This window comes from Suncus etruscus, chromosome 9 (assembly GCF_024139225.1).
Source record: "Suncus etruscus isolate mSunEtr1 chromosome 9, mSunEtr1.pri.cur, whole genome shotgun sequence".
In the NCBI taxonomy this organism is placed as follows: domain Eukaryota; kingdom Metazoa; phylum Chordata; class Mammalia; order Eulipotyphla; family Soricidae; genus Suncus; species Suncus etruscus.
In genome coordinates this window covers 102,437,793-102,458,514 of record NC_064856.1, presented here as the reverse complement: position 1 = coordinate 102,458,514, position 20,722 = coordinate 102,437,793, and the positions used below count along the sequence as shown (strand labels likewise).

Genomic DNA, 20,722 nt, shown 5'->3' with positions numbered 1-20,722 from the left:
CTCAACCTTATCAAACACCCAAGCCACCAAATTTCTTTTTGATCTTAAAGATCCTGGTCCTCTATGACTGAGTGCAACCTCAAGAATGTCATCATAAGTTCAGTTGTATCACAGGAAATCTGGTGGAAAAATTACACAAAATATACCAAGTTCATTGAGTTTAAACAGGAACCACAGAAGACTCAACTAGCACCAACCACAGCCCAATAAATCCTTAGATACCTAACTTTAGTAATACAAGGGGGAGATATAACAATTATTTCAAATTGACCTTGTTGATCTAGGTTTTGATAATTCCATTATTCTTTCCTAACAAACAATATGAAGTAAATTTGTGTCTGCAAGGGGGCTGACTAGGGTTGTAGGTGCAGAATGGGGGGCACTGGTGAAGAGAAGATCACTGATGGCGAACACTGGATGGAGTGAACACAGTATTGGTGTTTTGTGTTTTGTGTTGGTGTATTGGTTAATCACTGTACTATACAAAAATTTTTCGAAAAAACAACTTTCAGCCTTCAGGGAAAGAGATCAGCAATTAAGTTATTAGTCTTGAGTGAACAAGAGGATATGCAAAATACAGACAGATAGACAGATTAAACTATGGAGTTTAGAGACATAATCTTCCTCTAGATGGGTTTGGTGAAGATTTCATCCAAACAGGATTTGACTAAGAAATCAACACATTAGGGGCCGGCGAGGTGGCGCTAGAGGTAAGGTGTCTGCCTTGCAAGCGCTAGCCAAGGAAAGATCGCGACCGCGGTTTGATCCACCGGTGTCCCATATGGTCCCCCCAAGCCAAGGGCAATTTCTGAGCGCCTAGCCAGGAGTAACCCCTGAGCATCAAACGGGTGTGCCCCCCCCCAAAAAAAAGAAGTCAACACATTATAAGCAGCCAGTAGCTGTCTGTTATTCTACACCATGAAACTTATAAAGGTAAAGTGTGAAGCTGTAAAATGGCTTTAAGAGAAATCATGAATCATCAATGTTTTCTTAATTTTTCTTGCTGCTGATTTATTGTGTTTAGAAAAACAAGATCTTTTGCATAGTAATGTTGTAGCTCAGTTATCACTTTCCCAACAGCAAGGGAAACAAAAGCCAAAGTACATACATCTAACTAAAAGCTCTGCACAGTGAAAGAAATTGTTGTCAAATAAAAAGAAAATTTCTGAATGTGAGATTATATTGGAAAGTACATGGAATGAAAGGTTAAAATCAGGGTTGGAGTGGTACATAGTGGTTAGGGTGTTTGCCTTGCATGTAGCTGACCCAGGATGGAAGCAGGTTTGATCCCCAGCATTCTATATAGTCCTCTGAGCCAGGAGTGATTTCTTAAGCACAGAACTAGGAATAATCACTGAATACCACCAGGTGTGTACCCTGCACCCCAAAAAATAAAAAGAAAGCTGAAAATTTAACAGATCTGGAGGCCAGAGCAATAGCAAATAGCACAGTGGATAGGGCTTCTGTTTTGCACAGGGCTGACTACTTCTCTTTTAAAGCACACCAAATGGAAATTTAAAAACATAAGAGAAAAAGAGTAGAACCCTCAAAGGTTAATAGTATACGTTTAACAAAGCTAGACTTTGGAGTGCCAACAATCATTTTACATTTGTCATTTGTAGTGAGTGACTGTGATTTTTTAATTGTGATCTACATGAGAGCAGGGAGTGGGACCTCCTCCAAGAGCAGCTGGCTGGGTGCAATGATTAATAGGACGGCTAGAGGGAGACAGAGAACCTCCTCTGTGTCCCATAAGGCAGAGCAGAGGACTGAGCACCAGAAAGCTGCATACCAGTGATAACACCCAGTGGCTGGATAGGATGCAGCACTCAGTAACTCAGCCCCTCTGTGTGCCCTGAAAGATGAATCAGGACAAGCTGAGAACTGAGCACCAGAAAGCCTCATACCAGCGATGACACCTGGTGGCTGGATGGGATGCAGCGCTCAGTAACTCAGTTCCTCTGAGTGCCCTGAAAAATGAATCAAGACAAGCATACGCCTGAAGTGATGATGCCTGGAAGCTGGATGGGATGTGGCAGTAAGAGGAGGGAGGATCACTCGTCCCTGAAGCTGGAATAAGTTTCAGCATACCATATACCAGCATATAAGATGACCCTCGACTTTTAAGAAGTTTTACATGGGTTGAAAAGTCACCTTATAGACCAGAAAATACAGTAACTTTAGAATATCATGTTAAGAGAAAGAAGTCAGAAGAGGAAAAATATCATAGGTTCTCACTCATAGAAGGAAGATAGATAAGCAAAGCCAATGAACACATACAAAAAATAAATACATATGTCAATAAAACAATAGTTACCAAAAATAATGAGTAGAAACTGAACCTTAGATACTAACAAACATCAGATGTCAGGCCAGAGACAATTCAATGAGTTTAGTGTGTGCTTTATATGCAAGAGACCTGGTTTGTAGCCCTAAACACTACATATTGCCTAAGTACCTCAAGGAGCCACCTTAAAGAAAAGAAGCAGAGAACTGGTAGTAGTCCTTGAACACTGTCAGGTGTAGCTCCCCATAGTATATATGCATATATCATATATATGATATATATTATATTTTATATAGTATTAATATAATATAATGTAATGTGCATATTAACATTATATAATAGTTAATCTACTGTTACTTCCACTTTTAATAAAAATTTTAAAAATATTAATACATGTAAATGTCCAAATCCCTAAGCTTATACTAAAACCCTCACGACAATTATACTATATATATATATATATATATATACATATATTACACATGTAATAGTTGTTTAGTTTTATTGTTTTTTTGTTTTTAGTTTTGGGATCACACCTGGAAATGTCGAGGTATAACTCCTGGCTCTGCACTTAGAAATAATGATTCAATACCTGGCAAGCTACCTGCAAGGCTAGCACCCTACCCACTGTACTAGAATAGTTATTTTTAAAGAATACTAAGTTAACAATACTTTAGATAAAACGTATATTAAGAATAAAAACTGAAAGAAAGTTTGCATCTTCTATTTTAAATGCAATCTTAAGGGGAAAATGTATTAGTAATACTGTTGCTGACTTATTAATATCATTGTCCAATTATTTTAAAACGTTCTAAGGCTGGAGTGATAACACAGCCATAGGGCATTTGTCTTGTACATGGTCAACCCAAGACGAATCCAAGTTTGATCCCCAGTATCCCATATGGTCCCTCGAGCCTACCAGGAGCACTTTCTGAGCATAGAGTTAGGAGTAAACCCTGAGGGATACTGGGTGTGGCCCCAAAACCAATAAATAAATAAATAGGTTTTAATGCTCAAACTATTGTGGAAAACATTTGTGTGTCTCTATCTTTCCAATAACTACATTTATATTTAATAATTTGATAAGAGCGGGCCGGGCGGTGGCGCTAAAGGTAAGGTGCCTGCCTTGCCTGCGCTAGCCTTGGACGGACCGCGGTTCGATCCCCCGGTGTCCCATATGGCCCCCCAAGCCAGGAGCGACTTCTGAGCACATAGCCAGGAGTAACCCCTGAGCGTTACCGGGTGTGGCCCAAAAACCAAAAAAAACAAAAAAAAAACAAAAAAAACCAAATAATTTGATAAGAGCTTAATAGGTGGGGCCGGCATGGTGGCACTAGAGGTAAGGTGTCTGCCTTGCCAGCGCTAGCCTAGGACGGACCGCGGTTCCATCCCCTGGTGTCCCATATGGTCCCCCAAGCCAGGCGCGACTTCCGAGCGCATAGCCAGGAGTAACCCCTGAGCGTCATCAGGTATGGCCCAAAAACAAACAAACAAACAAACAAAAGAGCCTAATAAGTGCTTCTCATTTGGCAAATTGCTCTCTCTCTCTTTTTCCTGATAAGCACTTTGGGAGTCTTGGAGATATTTTCTACATAGCTGTGTTTCTCTTTAATTAGAAAATCTTAATATATTTAGTAAATGTATAACTTTCTCTAACACTGCAATATATTGTTAAACAACAGCACTGGGATCAGAGATAACTCAATGTGGTTTGCCTGAGGAAAGCCTAGATTCAAACCCCAATATCACATGGGCCCCTGAAAATCATCAGAAATAGCATTGAACACTGAGCTAACAGTAACCCTGGGGACACCATTGGGTATATAACAAAAAAATGAAACATCGACTATAAACAAATAGTATTATTTTGAAATCATAAATTGAATAATCTTTCATTCTGGCTCCAATATATAAATGACTAAAATAAAAGGCAATATATTAATATGATACCATTATCACAAAGTACTTAATATTACAAAGGTATAAGAAAAAATTCTTAATGATTATAATAAATTATAAAGAATTTCTTTTGTACCTTTTCTGCAAAACATAACAGGACATGACAGATGACCTTGATCACTACACCAATACCTATCAAATATACTCCAAGGACGTCAAGAATTGCCAGGAATTCCTTAGTTCCCCAGATGTCATCAACTGGAAACAGACTTTGCAGATCCAAGGTAAGATGGAGGCATTTCCTCTGGATTTTGTTCTGTGCTTCTCTGTCCTGAACAATTTTCTTTCCGATTCTTTGTTTTCTGTCAGATATTTGACTCAGGTGCAAGAACACTTATAAAAAAGTGGGAAACATCCTCAAAACTTGTCATCAATGTTTATCACATTGGAAAATATCATGTAATTTCTTAAGATCCAAGGAATTCTTTCATAGGGCTGTCTAAGATCCCTTTAGGATGACTGGGTTCCAGGGCAGTTTCTCCTGGGAACTTCCACTCTGGGAATAATAATGACAGCAATGAACATAGCATGAAACAGGCCTGGGAGGACAATTGTTGAAGTTACCAAGTGTTTTCCAGAATAAGGCCCTCTACCTGCAGGCCTAAGGATGGAGGTATGGGATGCTGCAAGGTTATATTTTCTCTAGACTGGTTGATGATGGATCCTCAAAGAGCTCCCAGAGAGAGAAAGAGAATCCCACTCCCCTATTCCCTAGGATGGGGAAGCGATCCTGGTAATATTTATTAGCTGCAAATAATCCACACAGACAGGAGGGTAAAAGGGTGAAAAAGTTGTACACAGAATCCTTTGTCAACCTGCTAGCAACTCCAAAAAACCAGAGCCCACCAGCTAACTGCCCCAAAAGATCCTGATTTATTTACCTATTTATTAGGATCTGTATGGCGCCCTCCACCTGGAAGGTCATAGGTGGGAAAGCAGGCAGGGAAACTGACATTGAAGAGAAATATTATAAAGGCCTCCATATACTTAACAGGATGCATTCTGGGAACAATGGTGGAGGGAGGTCAACACTGGTGTGGGAATGGCCCTAATTTATTGTTACTATGAGCCTGAAATACAACTGTGAAAGACTTGTAATTCACGTTGGTTTCAATAAAAAAATGTTAAAAATTTTTAAAAATTTAAAGATAACATTTAAATAGAGGAATTGAGAACATTAAATAAAAAGCTGAACATAGTTTCACTTAGCAGTATACGTAGGTGTATAAGTTAACTTGCCGCATTTGGACACACTAGATAAAGTAAATGCCTTGCACACAGCTAACTCCATTTCAGTTCTCAGCACCACACATAGTCCTGAGAATACCACCTCAAGGAACCCCTTACCATAGAGCCAAAAGCTAAGCATTGCTAGTTGTAGCCCAAAATCCCTCTGCCACATTTTGCCTCATAGAAAACCTATATTCTTATATTCAACTATCTGAATTGAGCTTCATAGATAGGTCTTGTCTACTTCTATCATGGATTCACTTGAATCTCAGAATGAAAATCTAACTTTGAATTTTGGCTGTTACTTAAGATAATGGTATGACATGACCATATGACTTCACTAGCTTATAGATGCCTATTCATGTGATATATACTCACTAGAGTGCAGAAGTATAGAAAGATACACACCAGTGAAAAAGCACTTTAGGTCCTCTCCTGTATCCAATTTACACTTTGCCATGAATGGAAAAAAAAGTAGCATATGGTCAAGAGCATGAATAATTCTATTTTTGAGGGAGGTTGAGTTTTTGAGTCATACCTGGCGGTGCTCAGGGATTACTCCTAGCTCTGTGCTCAGAAATAGCTCCTGGTTGGCTCAGGGAACCATACGGGATGCTGAGATTTGAACCACCATCCTCGGTCAGCTGCAAGCAAAGCAAATGCCCTACTCCTGCCCAAGAACATGAATAATTCTAAAAAAATAATATAAGGATATATGGGAAAATTGAAATTTATTATCCACAGGGTAAATGAGTTTCCATTCAATAACATAGCAAGTACTCAGCAGATGTTGGTTGCTTTTTGATGTATTAATTTTTATCAGATTCACCTTATCTTTGTAAACTTGATTTCAGTGTTCTGATGATCATTAGTCTCATGACCATGATTCAATACATTTCTGGAGATGATGTCACTAATGAGACACATGGAAAATTGTTCAAAGCATTTTTATGCCATCTTGGTTCCATTGGAAACATCATAGTTAGAAGCAAGGTTTTCTAACAGCGTGTCTCAGGTAATCTTATTTGATCCAGGGCCTCCCTAGAGTAAGAAAATATTTCATTCATTACTGTGCCCTGTAATCTCATTCTAGGTACACAATCCACTCTGAATGAAGTGATACAAAATCTTGCAGCCACTAATTCCTCCAAAATCAAGCGTTCACAGAACTTCCTCTATATGGCATCAGAGACCATAAAGAACCTGGCTCCCTCCTTGATGGATATAAATAAATTATCCCCTGGTGATGGTAAACCCAAGCCCATGTGAGTTAAATTCAAGTCTCTTTGCACTGAAATGGCCTCACCTCTTCTCTTCCTACTTTAATCCTGATCTTCATAGAGTCCAAATTCTCAAATCTTGTGTATAATTCTCACCACAACCCTGGCTTATTAAATAACTTTATATTTGCCTTCTCATCTCAAAACTCTCAATTATTGTGACCTCTGGGATCTGGCTTATCCCTCCTCCTCATTCTCTGCTAAAATCTTCTCTCTTTCTCTGTGATAGCAAACTGGCCCATGCTACTTCCTCCTCCCTCTCGTCTTTTGTTTTTAATAATATCTTTATTTAAGCACATGATTACAAACATGTTTGTAGTTGGGTTTCAATTATAAAAAGAACATCCCCCTTCACCAGTGCAACATTCCCACCACCAATGCCTTCCATCGCCCTCTTTCCCCACCCCCTGCCTGTATCTGAGACAGCCATTCTATTTCTATTCTGTTCCTCCAAAAAATAAAAACAGGCATAAGAACAAATAAATCTTCACACTCACTAAATTTATTTTTCTTTTGAAATCTCCACAGCAACAAGATGTTCAAACTCTCAGCCTTGAATGTTAACCATGCCGCCTTGGTGGATAAATTTTGGCTTTTTGGTGGCAATGAGAGAAGCCAGAAGTTCATCAAGCGTTGTATTCAGACCTTCCCTACATTTTGTCTGCTGGGACCAGAAGGGTCCCCTGTGTCCTGGGACTTGATGGATCAAACAGGAGAATTAAGGATTGCAGGAACCTTACCTGAGTACCGAGGTGTCGGTCTGATCTCTTATATCATCTATCATCAAACTCAGACTGTGCACAAACTTGGTTTCCCTGTCTATTCTCATGTAGATAAGAGCAACAAAATAATGCAGAAAATGAGTTATAATCTGCATTTTATGTTAATGCCCTCTGAGTGGAACCAGTGGCACTGTGTACCACTATGAAATAGCACTGAATGGTCACCACAATTACTGTTGATTAATGCAGGGTCTATGAGTGAAAGAATGAATGGGTGGCCTGAGGAAAAAGAATAAATTTTTGTCATCAGTAAATGAGTTGGTGCTTTTTACTCTGAGGAAGCAGTGTGAATGAATGGTTAACATACCCACCAGCTGTCTTCATTCATGTTGTCCTCGAGTCCCTGCCCTGGTTTTAGTAAGAAGCTGAATTTATCAATGGCACTATATAGCTTATTTTCCCCACCCTTCCAGAATCATCAACAGCTACCTGTTACTCCAAAAGTCTTCTGGAAATCCATCATGTATGGGTTGATGGAACCTTTCAAACTTCCAAGAAAGGGAAATTTTTACTGGCATTGTGACTTATCCCTTTCTCTATCTATTGATTTTTTTCATATTTATAAACCATAGGACTTCCAATCAAGAGGCTGAGTTTATCTTTCTCCCTGATAACTACCTGATAGGCACTTCACATAAATTCTTTACAAATATACGTGAGATTAAATATAATATATGTGATATGGTGAGGAGAGTGTTACAAAAGGAGACTAAATTAGTTCAGTTTTTCAGCTCTTCACTCCCATACCTGGGAAAAATGATTTTTTTCTAAATTAATATTGAAAATTGAACTTCTGAAATCTCTCAAACAAGGAAGAGATTGTTTCTGAATGTACACACTAAAGCTAAGTAGTCTGTGATTCAGAGCGCTTAGACTGAGTTTAATGCAGAAGAAAGCAGAACCAGATGCAAAAAGACTGGTATGAATGGAGATGACATAAAGTTGAATGGGACCACAATATATTCTTCCACTAATTATCTCACTATTTGTGACTATGACAAATTCCTTCAGGATGCTTGAATCTATGAGGTTCATAATCATCTCATTGGAGGGAATGGCTATTGGCACTGAGAAATGCTTTTCTGGTAGAGAGAAATTAGCAAGAAAAAGTGTTTGTGTCAGAAGAGCCAGCATCCAACCAAATGAATTGAGCAGCAATAGAGTATTGGAATAAATGTGGAGTAAGACTTTGTTCCCTTTTTACTCATCAAGCCTAGAATTAGGCATTAGAACAAAGCTCCTCTTCCTTCCCCCTTGTACACACAAATGAACGACATTTATCTCTTGGGTAGTCATTAGAGTGGAAGGTAAGTGGAGAACAGGATTTAATGACATTGACTCAATAAATATTTTACACAAGACAGCTCTTAGTCTTTGTTTTAGAATATTTACCTAAAAAATAATACAGAATGGAAAAAAGAAAGAATAAAAAGAATATTTACCTGGATCGTGATCTTTACCCATTAGAAAATAGGAGTATTCTCCATCCCTGTATGACAACTAAAAATATGTATCCAGATATTGATAAATGTTCACTAGAGGCAGAATCACTTCCAGTGAGAGCTACTAGTTTAGAATAGTGGTTAACGATAAAAATAGTAGTTAATAGAATGCAATAGAATCACTTAGCAAATTTATTTTATTTTAAAAATTAAAGAAAGATTGCACTGAGTTGTATTTCAAAGGGTTAGGGTGCATATTTTACCTACTGGAAGCCTGGGCTCAATCATAATGCCTTTTTACCACTAGGAGTCACCCCTGAACTGCAGCGAGGTGGCATCACCAGTGGTTTGAACCACTGACAAGGATCAAAATCAAGAAAATAAATAAATAAATTTTAAGACCATCATCTTCGATTTTCTGATTCAGTAGATCTAGAGTAGAATCTCAGCACATATTTTTTTTTCTTTTTGATGTGCTATAATTTATTTAAACCACTTTCCCTTTGAATACTTTTGGTACAGTTTCTAATGTGGTATGAGTTTTGTGAATTTTATTAATATACACTGGTTTATAAGATTATCTGAGATTCGGATATACATCATTATCTTTGAAATTCATGTTACATTATGACTACCACCAAGCAAACAACAGTTAAAGGAACCCAAAGTCACTAGACAGGTTCTCCATGAAATACTTCAGGGATTTCTTCAAAGTTAAAATATATCCTCATATGGCAGTAGTTTTATATGTCTGTCTATGTGTCTATATTCAGAGAGAAATAATATAGAATGTCTTTATTTTCTGGTTTATTTTTATCTTTATTTTCTTGTTTATTTTTATTATCTATTATTTTCATTATTTATTTATTTGATTCTTTCATGTTTAAAAAACAGTGGAAGGCAAAGAAAATTATATTAGCCCACTTTCAATAAAATAATTTAAACATTTTATCTCCTTTTTTTTGTTTTTGTTTTTGTTTTTGTTTTGGGGCCACACTCGGAGGTGTTCAGGGGTTACTCCTGGCTGTCTGCTCAGAAATAGCTCCTGGCAGGCACGGGGGACCATATGGGACACTGGGATTCGAACCAACCACCTTTGGTCCTGGATTGGCTGCTTGCAAGGCAAACGCCGCTGTACTATCTCTCCGGGCCCAACCTTTTATCTCTTTAAGTTTTACAATAAATCTCTTTTTGAGAGTGGGGTTTTGGTCACTCCCGGCAGCGCTCAGGGGTTACTTCTGGTTCTATGCTCAGAAATAGCTCCTGGCAGTCTCAGGGAACCATATGGGATGCTGAGATTCGAACCACCATCCTTCTGCATGCAAGGCAAATGACTTACCTCCATGCTATTTCTCTGGCCTCTACAATAAATCTCTTAAAAATGTATTATAGATTCCTTAAATCAAAGATCAGTAACACATACCCCTAGTCACACATTTGAGTTTATTAGTTTGTTACAAGTTTAACTACTTAGGATAGTAACCTACAGTTGGATGTCTTAGATGCCAAAAAAATTGTTTATAGGTGTGGGTTTGGTATTTTAGGGAAAAGTTCATAAAAGCTGGGCTTTGTTTAGGATTAGACAGTATCATGAAATAGGGATCATTGTATTATTATCACTCATTCTTGCCTAGGAGGTAGAAAGATAAGTTAAGGTTAAAATTATTGGAAAAGAAGCATCTATCACTTCTACTCAATAGGAAAGGCAAGTGCTTAGTTATGTCTTGTTTGGGATTTTGGTCTTTATAAGTATGATGTTGGAGGGACATTATTTTGACCTCTGTCCATTATGATCAATAAAGTGGCTTTGTCTGATTCTAAATTTCTATAATGTCCAGTCAGAGCACACTGGAGCCCAGCTATGACTACCAAGTCAATCCCTCGCAACATCCTACAATAGTTTTTGTGCTACCTCAACTCTCATAGAATACTTTTTCTTCATATTATGACATCATTTGACATATGGGACACTGCAAGCCAGGGAAATTAAACTGTTTCTCATGAAAGAACCAGAAATAGGATTTAAATATCTCTTACCATCTAGGTCCACTAATCTGATGCTATTTTCAATTTTGTAATTTTTAATTTTATAATTTAAAAATATGTTTAAATAGCACTTGGAAAATTCACTGTGCTAGTGACAAGAATGGACACAGTAAAATCAATTTGATAGCTATTGGTATAAAAAACTGGGATTTGACTAGTTATAGTAAGAAGTAATCAATTGGTGTATCCTTTGAATGTAGAGCTGGCAAGACTTATTTATGATTTTGATGTGAAACATGCCAACTCAACTTTGGTCCTGAGTGATGGATAAAGAGGGTTTTACTTACTGAGATAGAAATAATTTGAGGAATTAAAAATATAAATATTTCTGAACATGCTCACATCAGCAGGCATGTAATAAAATTGGGACAATACAAAGAAGATTAGCATGGCCCCAGTATAAGGATGACAAGCAAATTTGTAAAGTGTTCCATAGTTTTTGGTACAGCTACTCAATGCAGTACTACTCAGCTGTTAGAAAAAATGAAGTAATGAAATTTTTTTATAATATAAAATATATTGGAGAGAATAGTAACTTTGGCATTAACCATATGAAATGTGGACATTCATGATGCAGACTATTTGTGTAGGCATTTAGTTATTCTGATCTTCACTTTTCTTACTCATATCTAAGTAATAGTATTCACAAATATGACCTGTCCTTTGGTTGTGACTGAGAAGATTGTTTTGGTTTTGACTTGGCCACTATCCACTTGAGACTGGTAGAACAAGCCATGTGCCTTCCCTATGCCTCAGGTTAGGTTAATCTAGAATGTATGGATATGAAGATTATCATGCTGAGCAAATGAGTCAGAAGGAGAGGGATAAACTTAGAATAATTACACTCATTTGTGGGTTATTAAAAAAGATAGTATGGTAATAATATCCAAAGGCAATAGAGATAAGGGCTAAGACAACTGATCTATAGTAGAAAGCTTGGCACAAAGAGCAGAGAGGGCAGGTAGGGCAAAGAAAGGACCACTATGACAATGAGAGTTGGAAATGAGCACTCTGAACAAGAACTGGGTACTAAAAGGAGATTGTGATATGTATGAACCCTTTCAGAACCAGTATTGCAAACTACAGTGTCTAAAAGTAAAAAAGAAGAGAGAAGAGCAAGAGAGTGAGAGAGAGAGAAAGAGAGAGAGAGAGAGAGAGAGAGAGAGAGAGAGAGAGAGAGAGAGAGAGAGAAACTGTAACAGGCAGACAGGAAAAAAATAGAAGGGAGGGCTGGAGGGAAACTGAGGACATTGGTGGCAAGAAGTATGCACTAGTGAAAAATGTTGGACATTGTATGACTAAAACTCAATCATGAACAACTTTGTAACTATCTCATGGTGATTCAATTAAATAATTAATTTTAAAAATTAGGTACTGGAGCAATAGCACAGTGGTAGTGCGTTTGCCTTGTTCAAAGCCAACCTGAGTTTGATTCCCAGCATCCCCAGTATCCAAGCCTGCCAGGGGCGATTTCTGAGTGCAGAGCCGGGAGTAATCCCTGAGCACTGTTGGCTGTGACCCAAAATAAATAAAATGTATTTTATCATTTAAAAATAATAAAAATTAAAAGAAGTCATCTAAAGGCAAAATACACACATACATATCTCTAATCATTAACTGTCTATGTCAGATATTCCAGGAAATATAAAGAATGTTACACAAGGAATACACAAATAGTAAAGTTAAGTTGAGGTATAGATTTACCATCTGCACAGAGATCTTATTTGAAGCTGTTATCTAAAGAAGAGCACTTGGAAGGAGAAAATAGGGAAAAGATCTACAAACAACCCTGAAGTTTTTCACTTCTTGAAACTGATAAGAGAAAAATCAGCAAAAAGGAAGTGTGACCAGGAAGTCAGCAAACAGGGAAGAGATTGCAATAGGTGTGAAGAAAGGATAAGAAGGTATTCCAGAAGAGAGACGTCATTGTGTCAAGAGCTCTTAAAAGGTGAAAAAGGGACCAGCAAGATAATACAGTAGGACAGGTGTTTGCCTGCAGGCAGCTGAGCCAAGTTTAATCTTTATCATCCCATAAGCACCACCAGGAGTGATTCCTAAGTGTAGAGAGAAAAATTATCTTTGAATACCTCCATCTGTGGCCCAAAGCAAAAAATAAAAGAGGTGAAAGAAATAAAAACTGAGTGTTGACCACCATATTTGCCTGCTAGAATATCTAGATGGCCTGCACAAAAGTCAGTGAAAAACATGTAAGGGACCTGAAGTTGGGAAGGTAGTGGTCACAACTATGAGAAACTATTTCTAGATTTTTTTGTTGTTGTTGTTTCTACAGAAGGAAGCATTGAAGTGAAGCATTATAGGAAAAATTACCAGAAATATGGAGGATTGGTGATGGGAGGAAACTTATGGCTAGATAAAAGATTATATTATGGCATGCTATCTCTTCCCTTTCTGAGTTTGTGCAGTGAGTTATTACCCCTGCATATGGAATATGAGAAATTAAATATAAGTACCTCCTGATTAACCTTACCTGCGGCATAGGGAAGGCACGTGGATTGTTCTACCAGTCACAAGTGGATAGGGCCAAGTCAGAACCAAAACAATCTTCTCAGTCGCAACCAAAGGACGGTCATATTTGTGAATACTATTATTTTTAGCTATGAGTAAGAAAAGTGAATATCAAAATAACTAAATGCCTACACAAATAGTCTTGCATTTCCAATGTTCACATTCCATGTGGGTAATGCCAAAGTCCATATTCTCTCCATTACATTTTATGTTATACAATGACAATATAAGAAATCATGATGCAGCTCATATTTTGATAAACTCTTCGGTCTTGTTCAGTGCTTCTCAATTATTTTGTCATGCCCCCTAGGAAGAAGAAAACATTTTTCGCACCCACCACGTGACTGTAAATAGTATCTTTATTAAAAAAACTTTAACCTCAAAACAAAAATATATAAGATAATTTGAGCTGATTTTTTAATCAGAGATGATGTTTGGATTAATGGTTACAATGAGCATGCTTTGCAATGCATAGCTTTTCCAAGCTGGGTTTGTAGCAGCACACAGCAACTCTCAACTCCAGAGACATACGGAGACATAAACATGGGACTTAGCTTGTTATGACAGTGTTTGCCAAGGTCAAATGCTCCCCCCTTTACAGAGTCTTGCGCCCCACTGGGGGGGGGGGCCTACTATTTGAGAACCACTGGTCTAGTTGCAAAAGATAAATATTTTATGTATATTCCACAAATAGTGAAATGATTCTACTCATCTGACCAGAGATGAATTCATTTTACTCATCTGAGGCATAGAGAGAAACTAAATAAGAAACTAGATATTAACTAAACTAACCTTGGCCTTTGACTACACAGATCATGTGATTTTCTGCTCTGTGAGTGGATATGGTAAATATTATGTTGAGCGACATTATTCAGAAGGAGAGACAGAATATTCAGAATATTAAGACACAGGATAATTTCTCTCAGAAGTGGGATAGAAAGAAACAAAATAGGGGTATTAAAAAATATACAAAGGCAACAGAAACCAAAAACTAGGCTTTAGTATGAAGTTTACCATGAGAGAAGGAAAGGACATTGGATGGGGTTAGAGGGCAATATTGGGACAATGATAGTGTTGAAGTGAAATAGACATTCTTGTCGAGGATTGTGGTATGGATGAGAATTTGTTTTGCATGAAACCCCTAGTATTAACATTTTTGTAAGCTATAGTGTCTACAATAAAATTTAAAAACAAAACAAAAACTGGCCCAGAAAATCAACTAAGTTCTCCTCAAAAATAAGGCCATCAACTCTACTGGTTAGCTGTTTCAAGCTAAAACCTTTGAGGCCTTCTCAGAAAGGATGGAGACAGTTTCTCCTTTCTGCCTGCAGGTATAGCAACCCACAGCCGCACCCTCCATCAGAAATGGCCTAGCTCCACAATTTCATCTTATGTCATCTTATTAAACTGCCAAATCTCCAAAAGTGTTCCAAGAGGCTGTATGACACCTCGAAATTTCACAGGAGTACCAACCAAGTAGGATGACAGAATATATGATGGAAAAGAAGAAGATCACCAATATCAGAGATCCTAAACAGTGACATAGAGGTTCACTTGGCACAAACCATAATAAATTCTTAGACAATATATTAAGTAACACCATGGGGAGGTTATTAGCATAATTCATATAATATATTAACTATTAATATGTAATTATAGATTATATGATTTATATAACATAGAAATTATAATAATAACTATTTATATAATATAGCAATTATTTCAAATTGGCCCTTATTGATCTAAGGGTTTTTTTAGAGATTTTATTTTTATTTATTTTGGGGGAGGCCACACCCAGCAGTGCTCAGGTGTTCCTCCTGGCTCTGTTCTCAAAAATCGCTCCTGGTAGGCTTGGGGAACCGTATGGTATGCCAGGAACCAAACCCAGATCCATCTAGGGTCTGCCACGTGCAAGGCAAATGCCCTGTCACTGTTATCGCTCTGGACCCTTGATCTAAGTTTTGATCATTCCATCTGTCTTTGTGTTGTGACAAACCACATGAAGTAAATTTGTGCCTACAAGGCTGGTGTGTGGGAAACTTGGGAAACTGGTTAGATGGAAGGTCCCACTGGTGGTGAGATTGATGTTTGAATATTTAATGTCTGAAACAATTATACTATGAAAAAACTTGGTAAATCACAGTACTAAAATAAAAATTTGAAATTGAAAAAAATAAAATCAACAAAAACTGATCAGATGACCATGTAGTCAGAGGAATGAGTTAGGGAAGGGGGTTAGGTGTGGGGGAAGAAATGAACTAGAAAGTAATGAGAGTAATGGTGGAGAGCCTTAAATACTTTGGTGGTGAAAAAGGTACAATAAGCTTATATATCAATATTCTGTCAATACAATTTTAAATTTAGTATTAATAAACAAACAAATGATGGTCTTAGAAAACCATCGGTAAAAAAAAAATCTAACATTAGAGACATAAACATTTGGAATACTTGCTTTCTCTATTCTTTACCATCGTCCTTGATTCTCACAAAAAAAATATTTTTTTAATTCTTTGGATTCTGGCATGACAATATACATTTGGGAGGCATTTGTGGACAAATGACACTGAACATTGAAACACTTATTAGCCCCCACCTCAAAATTTGGTGTAAAATAACGTTCCAAAAAGAAAAAATTAAACTAGTATTTCTGACAAAGCCTAGTAGTTTAATGATGTCTCAGTTCATGTTAGTCATATTGACTAATTGGGGCCCTTAATTTATGGCATTAAACACAGCCAACTATTTTCCAAACAAGATGTTGACCATAAGCTTCATGACAATATATTTAACTTTGGGAAGGCAGGTCTGAGAGCTAATAATCACGATGGGGGAAGAATTTGCTTTTATTTATATGCAAAAAATGTACAGAATTTTTCCAAATAATAGTTATAAGTATTCATAACCTTCCTCTATCAAACCTTTCAAGATGGAGACCAAAGTCTATCCAACATTCTTGTTATCCAGGTAAACATACTTTCAACATAGCTAGGCTACTGAAGACTTAATTTAAGAATCTAACCCAGGGCCAGAGAGCATGGAGTTAGGGCTTTTGTCTTGCATGCAGAAGGACAGTGGTTTGAGGCATCCCATATGGTCCCCGAGCCTGCCAGGAGTGATTTCTGAGCATAGAGTCAGGAGTAACCCCTGAGCGCTGCTGGGTGTGACCCAAAAAAACAAACAAACAAACAAACAAAAATGAATCTAACCCAATGTTTCCTCAAGTTCTTTATGAGTCAGAAAAGACAGTTTAAGATTGACCATTAGCAGGGCAAAAAGAGAAGCTAAAAAAGAAAGATAAGATAAACTTCTAGGGCCGGGTAGGTGGCGCTGGAGGTAAGGTGCCTGCCTTGCAAGCGCTAGCCAAGGAAGGACCGTGGTTCGATCCCCCGGCGTCCCATATGGTCCCCCCAAGCCAGGGGCGATTTCTGAGCACATAGCCAGGAGTAACCCCTGAGCGTCAAACGGGTGTGGCCCAAAAACCAAAAAAAAAAAAAAAAAAAGATAAACTTCTAATAGAATGTGAAAGAAAAACTATTACTAATGTCTCTCAAAAAAAAAAAAAAAAAAACACCCCTTAGGACAGAAAAGAACCAAGCCAGAACATGATATCCTTTTAACAGTCCTAGTTCTTAAGAAAGAGAGTTGACTTCAATGTTAAGGCAAATCCATCCAAATAAGATTCCTTCCAAGCAATCTACATACTAAGTAGGCTCTTTAAAATTTAATTGTACTGCTAATTCTGCAATCTCCACATTCTGGGAGTTTGATTTTTAAGGAATCATCTATTTCCTCCTGAAATCACTTGTGGCAACCTATACCGTCCATCTGGTGTTCATGTAATTTTCATGAGAACTCTAGAAATACTTAACACTCAGGAATCAATATGCTATATCTTGGTTTGGATAAAGAAGGACAGGTTAAAAGAAAGCACGCTTATAGTTCCTTATTTAATTAGCCTTGTGCTCATGTAAATACATCTGGTCTTTGCTATTTCAATCCTCAAAAGACAATAGGACTTGTTATTATCCCCATTTCATAAAAAGGCAAATCAAGACACAAAGAGGATAAAGTAACTGTCTGTCATACTAAGTTTTTAAAAGGCGAGTCAAGAATCTCAAAAGCCTTAGATTTCAATGCCCCAGGTTCAAAACCTGAGGAGCCATGAGTATTTTCAATTGAGCTGAACCTGGGAAACAATGATAGTCTGTTCTAGAAAGACCTTATGGATTCTTGATTCCCAAGTATTTGTATTCTGAGGATGGCACTCTTGGTTCATTTTTACATTAGCACAAACTGGGAGGCTTAAAACTGCAGAAATTTATTATGTCACAGTTCAAAAAGCTAAAAGTTTAAGATCAAGGTGAGGGCAAGGCCATACTTCCTTCATTTCTTTTCATATAAAGACATTAGTCATAATAGATAAAGGGAATGCCTAGCTTGAATATCATTTCAACATAGCTAATTATATCTTCAACAATACTTATTTCCAAATAAGGTAATATTCTGGTACATTCCACATCAGAACTTATATATACATATATATAAGTTATAACATATATAAGTTCTAATGTGGAATGTACCAGTATATATATGTGTATATATAGAGAATACATATATATGTATGTATGTGTATAAAGGAGAACACAATTCAACCCATAAATTTAAAGTGGCAGACTTAAACACTATTTATACTTGTATTAAACCTTGTGAAATGTTACCTGCATGGTCAATCTCTATGCCAAGTTCCAGAACAGCAGTGAATGCTGGGAAAGAACAAGTCAAGCAGCATTAATTTTTTTTTTTTTTTATGCAGCAAACACAACAGCATTGTTCGATTTTAGCCATTTAAAATCTATGAGAGTCGAGAAGGGGGAAAAAAGGAAAAAAGGTATGGAGAGATAGCACAGCACTAGGGCTTTTGCCTTGCAAAATGGACCCTGGTTCGATTCCTGGTATCTCATATGGTTCCCCCCACCCAGCCTGCTAGGAGTGATTTCTGAGCAGAGAGCCAGGCATAACCCCCTGAGTGTCGCCAGGTGTGGCCCCAAAACAAAACAAAACCCAAAAATAAAGAAGAAAAAAATCAATGAGAACTGTAGAGCTTTAAGAAAATAATATGTATCCTCTATCAGGGGTCTCAAACTCAATTTACCTGCGGGCCACAGGAGGCAAAGTCGGGGTGATCCTTGAGTGCAAAGTCAGTAGTAAGCCTTGAACATTGGGGGGTGTGACCCAAACAACTAAAACAAAACAAAACAAAAAAAGATTCCTCTAGAGCAGGGCCACAAAATGTTGTACTGAAGGCCAGGCTGCGAGTTTGAGACCCCTGCTAGATCAACATTATTGTCCCATTATATGCCCTCTTCCTTATTTTCTCTTTTATGTTGAGCTTCCAAAGACTAAACTGTGAAATTTCAGGAAACCTGAAACCTTTGCCTCACTTTAACCCTAGCACCTACATTCCAGCATCCTATATTATGATAGCGCACAGTGGGGAGGGTGTTTGCCTTGTACACAGCCAACCTGGGTTTGAACCACGACATGAGTGATTTCTGAGTGTAGAGGTAGGAGTAACCCCTGAGCGCTGCTAGGTGCGACCCAAAAACCAAAAAAAAAAAAAAAAAAATAGAATTTATGTTATTTCATCATAAGATCTATGAAAAAAATCTTAGAGTTCTAAGTAGTCACATAAAGGTCAAATAAATATATAAATGAGACTATAGCAATCAGCTACTTTATTTTTGGGTTTTGGGGTCACACACGGTGATGCTCAGGGGTGACTCCTGGCTATGTGCTCAGAAATCGCTCCTGGCTTGGGGGACTATATGGGATGCCAGAGATGGAACCGAGGTCTGTCCTGGGTCAGCAGCGTGCAAGGCAAACACCCTACTGCTGCGCTAAGGCTCCGGCCCTGGAATCAGCTGCTTTTAAATACACCTTAACAACTAGAATACGTGCCTTTATTATCTGACTTTTCTTCAATTAGGGAGGATTTGGGGGAGCAAACCTGACAACTAATAATGATGTTAGAAATTTTCTTTTGGGACCAGAGAGATAGCATGGAGGTAGGGCATTTGCCTTGCATGTAGAAGGATGGTGGTTCGAATCCCGATATCCCATATGACCCTTGAGTCTGTCAGAAGTGATTTCTGATCGTAGAGCCAGAAGTAACCCTGAGTGCTGCCAGGTGTGACCCCCCCCCAATTTTTTTTTCTTTCCAGGGTCTGGAGAGATAGAACAGCTGTAGGGCATTTGCTTTACACAGATCTGATTCGAACAGACTGTGGCTCAAATCCCAGCATCCCATATGGTCCCTTGTGCCTGCCAGGAGTGACTTCTAAAAGCAGAGCTAGGAGTAACCCCCAAGTGCAGCCAGGTGTGACCCCCCCCAAAAGAAAGAAGAAATTCTTTTTCTGAATCATCACTTCAATTTATCTATTAAAACTGTAATGTTTGGTTGTTTTTAATTTTGTTTATGAGGGTTATTTTGGGGGTTCTTTGGGGGGTTGCATTTGGCAGTATTCAGGGCTTACTCCTGACTTTGCACTCAGGGATCACTCCTGGCAAGGCTTCGAGGACCATATGGGATGCTGGGGATTGAATTCAGATCACACTTGTGCAAGATAAATTCCCAACTCTGAACCATAATATTTTAAATGACTATCAGTTGCCATCTGAGACCTTCCAATAACATAGATAAAAAACAGAAAATTCTTTATCAATTCTAAATTGATTACTTATTAAGAATTTTTTTTACCTGTACCAGATCAATCACCAATATAAAAACACTTTTTCTGGAATTCCATAGTATCTTAAGAAAAACAGAACTCAATGTCTATAGCCTTCTTTGCCTTGTCTTTAATAATAATAATGCTACTTTCAGAAGAGATGGGAGGAAGTTTGCAGTAGAAAGAGCCCTCAAGGGGCTGGAAAGATAGTATGGGGGTAGGATGTTTGCCTTGCATGCAGAAGGATGGTGATTCGAATCCTGGCATCCCATATGGTCCACCAAGCCTGCCAGGAGCGATTTCTGAGCATAGAGCCAGGAGTAACCCCTGAGCACTGCTGTGTGTGACCCAAAAACAAAAAAATAAAACAAAAACAGAAAGAAGAAAGAAAAGGAAGAAAGAAAGAAAGAAAGAAAGAAAGAAAGAAAGAAAGAAAGAAAGA

General features: G+C 37.8%; 1 protein-coding gene and 1 non-coding gene across 2 annotated transcripts in view; both read left to right on the top strand.

Moving 5' to 3' along the window:
* The window catches only part of LOC126017934 (glycine N-acyltransferase-like), an 11,319-nt gene extending 3,595 nt beyond the window's left edge, over nucleotides 1-7,724 (top strand). The window contains exons 3-5 of the mRNA XM_049779998.1: nucleotides 4,344-4,470; nucleotides 6,570-6,741; nucleotides 7,285-7,724. Of these exons, the coding sequence (XP_049635955.1) occupies nucleotides 4,344-4,470; nucleotides 6,570-6,741; nucleotides 7,285-7,684 (699 nt within the window). The 3' untranslated portion in view covers nucleotides 7,685-7,724. The remainder of the gene's footprint in view (nucleotides 1-4,343; nucleotides 4,471-6,569; nucleotides 6,742-7,284) is intronic.
* Nucleotides 7,725-11,362: 3,638 nt separating this feature from the next.
* On the top strand, nucleotides 11,363-11,466 carry LOC126019914 (U6 spliceosomal RNA). The gene has a single exon (XR_007499523.1). It is a non-coding gene; the product is annotated as a U6 spliceosomal RNA (small nuclear RNA).
* The last annotated feature ends 9,256 nt before the right edge of the window (nucleotides 11,467-20,722 follow it).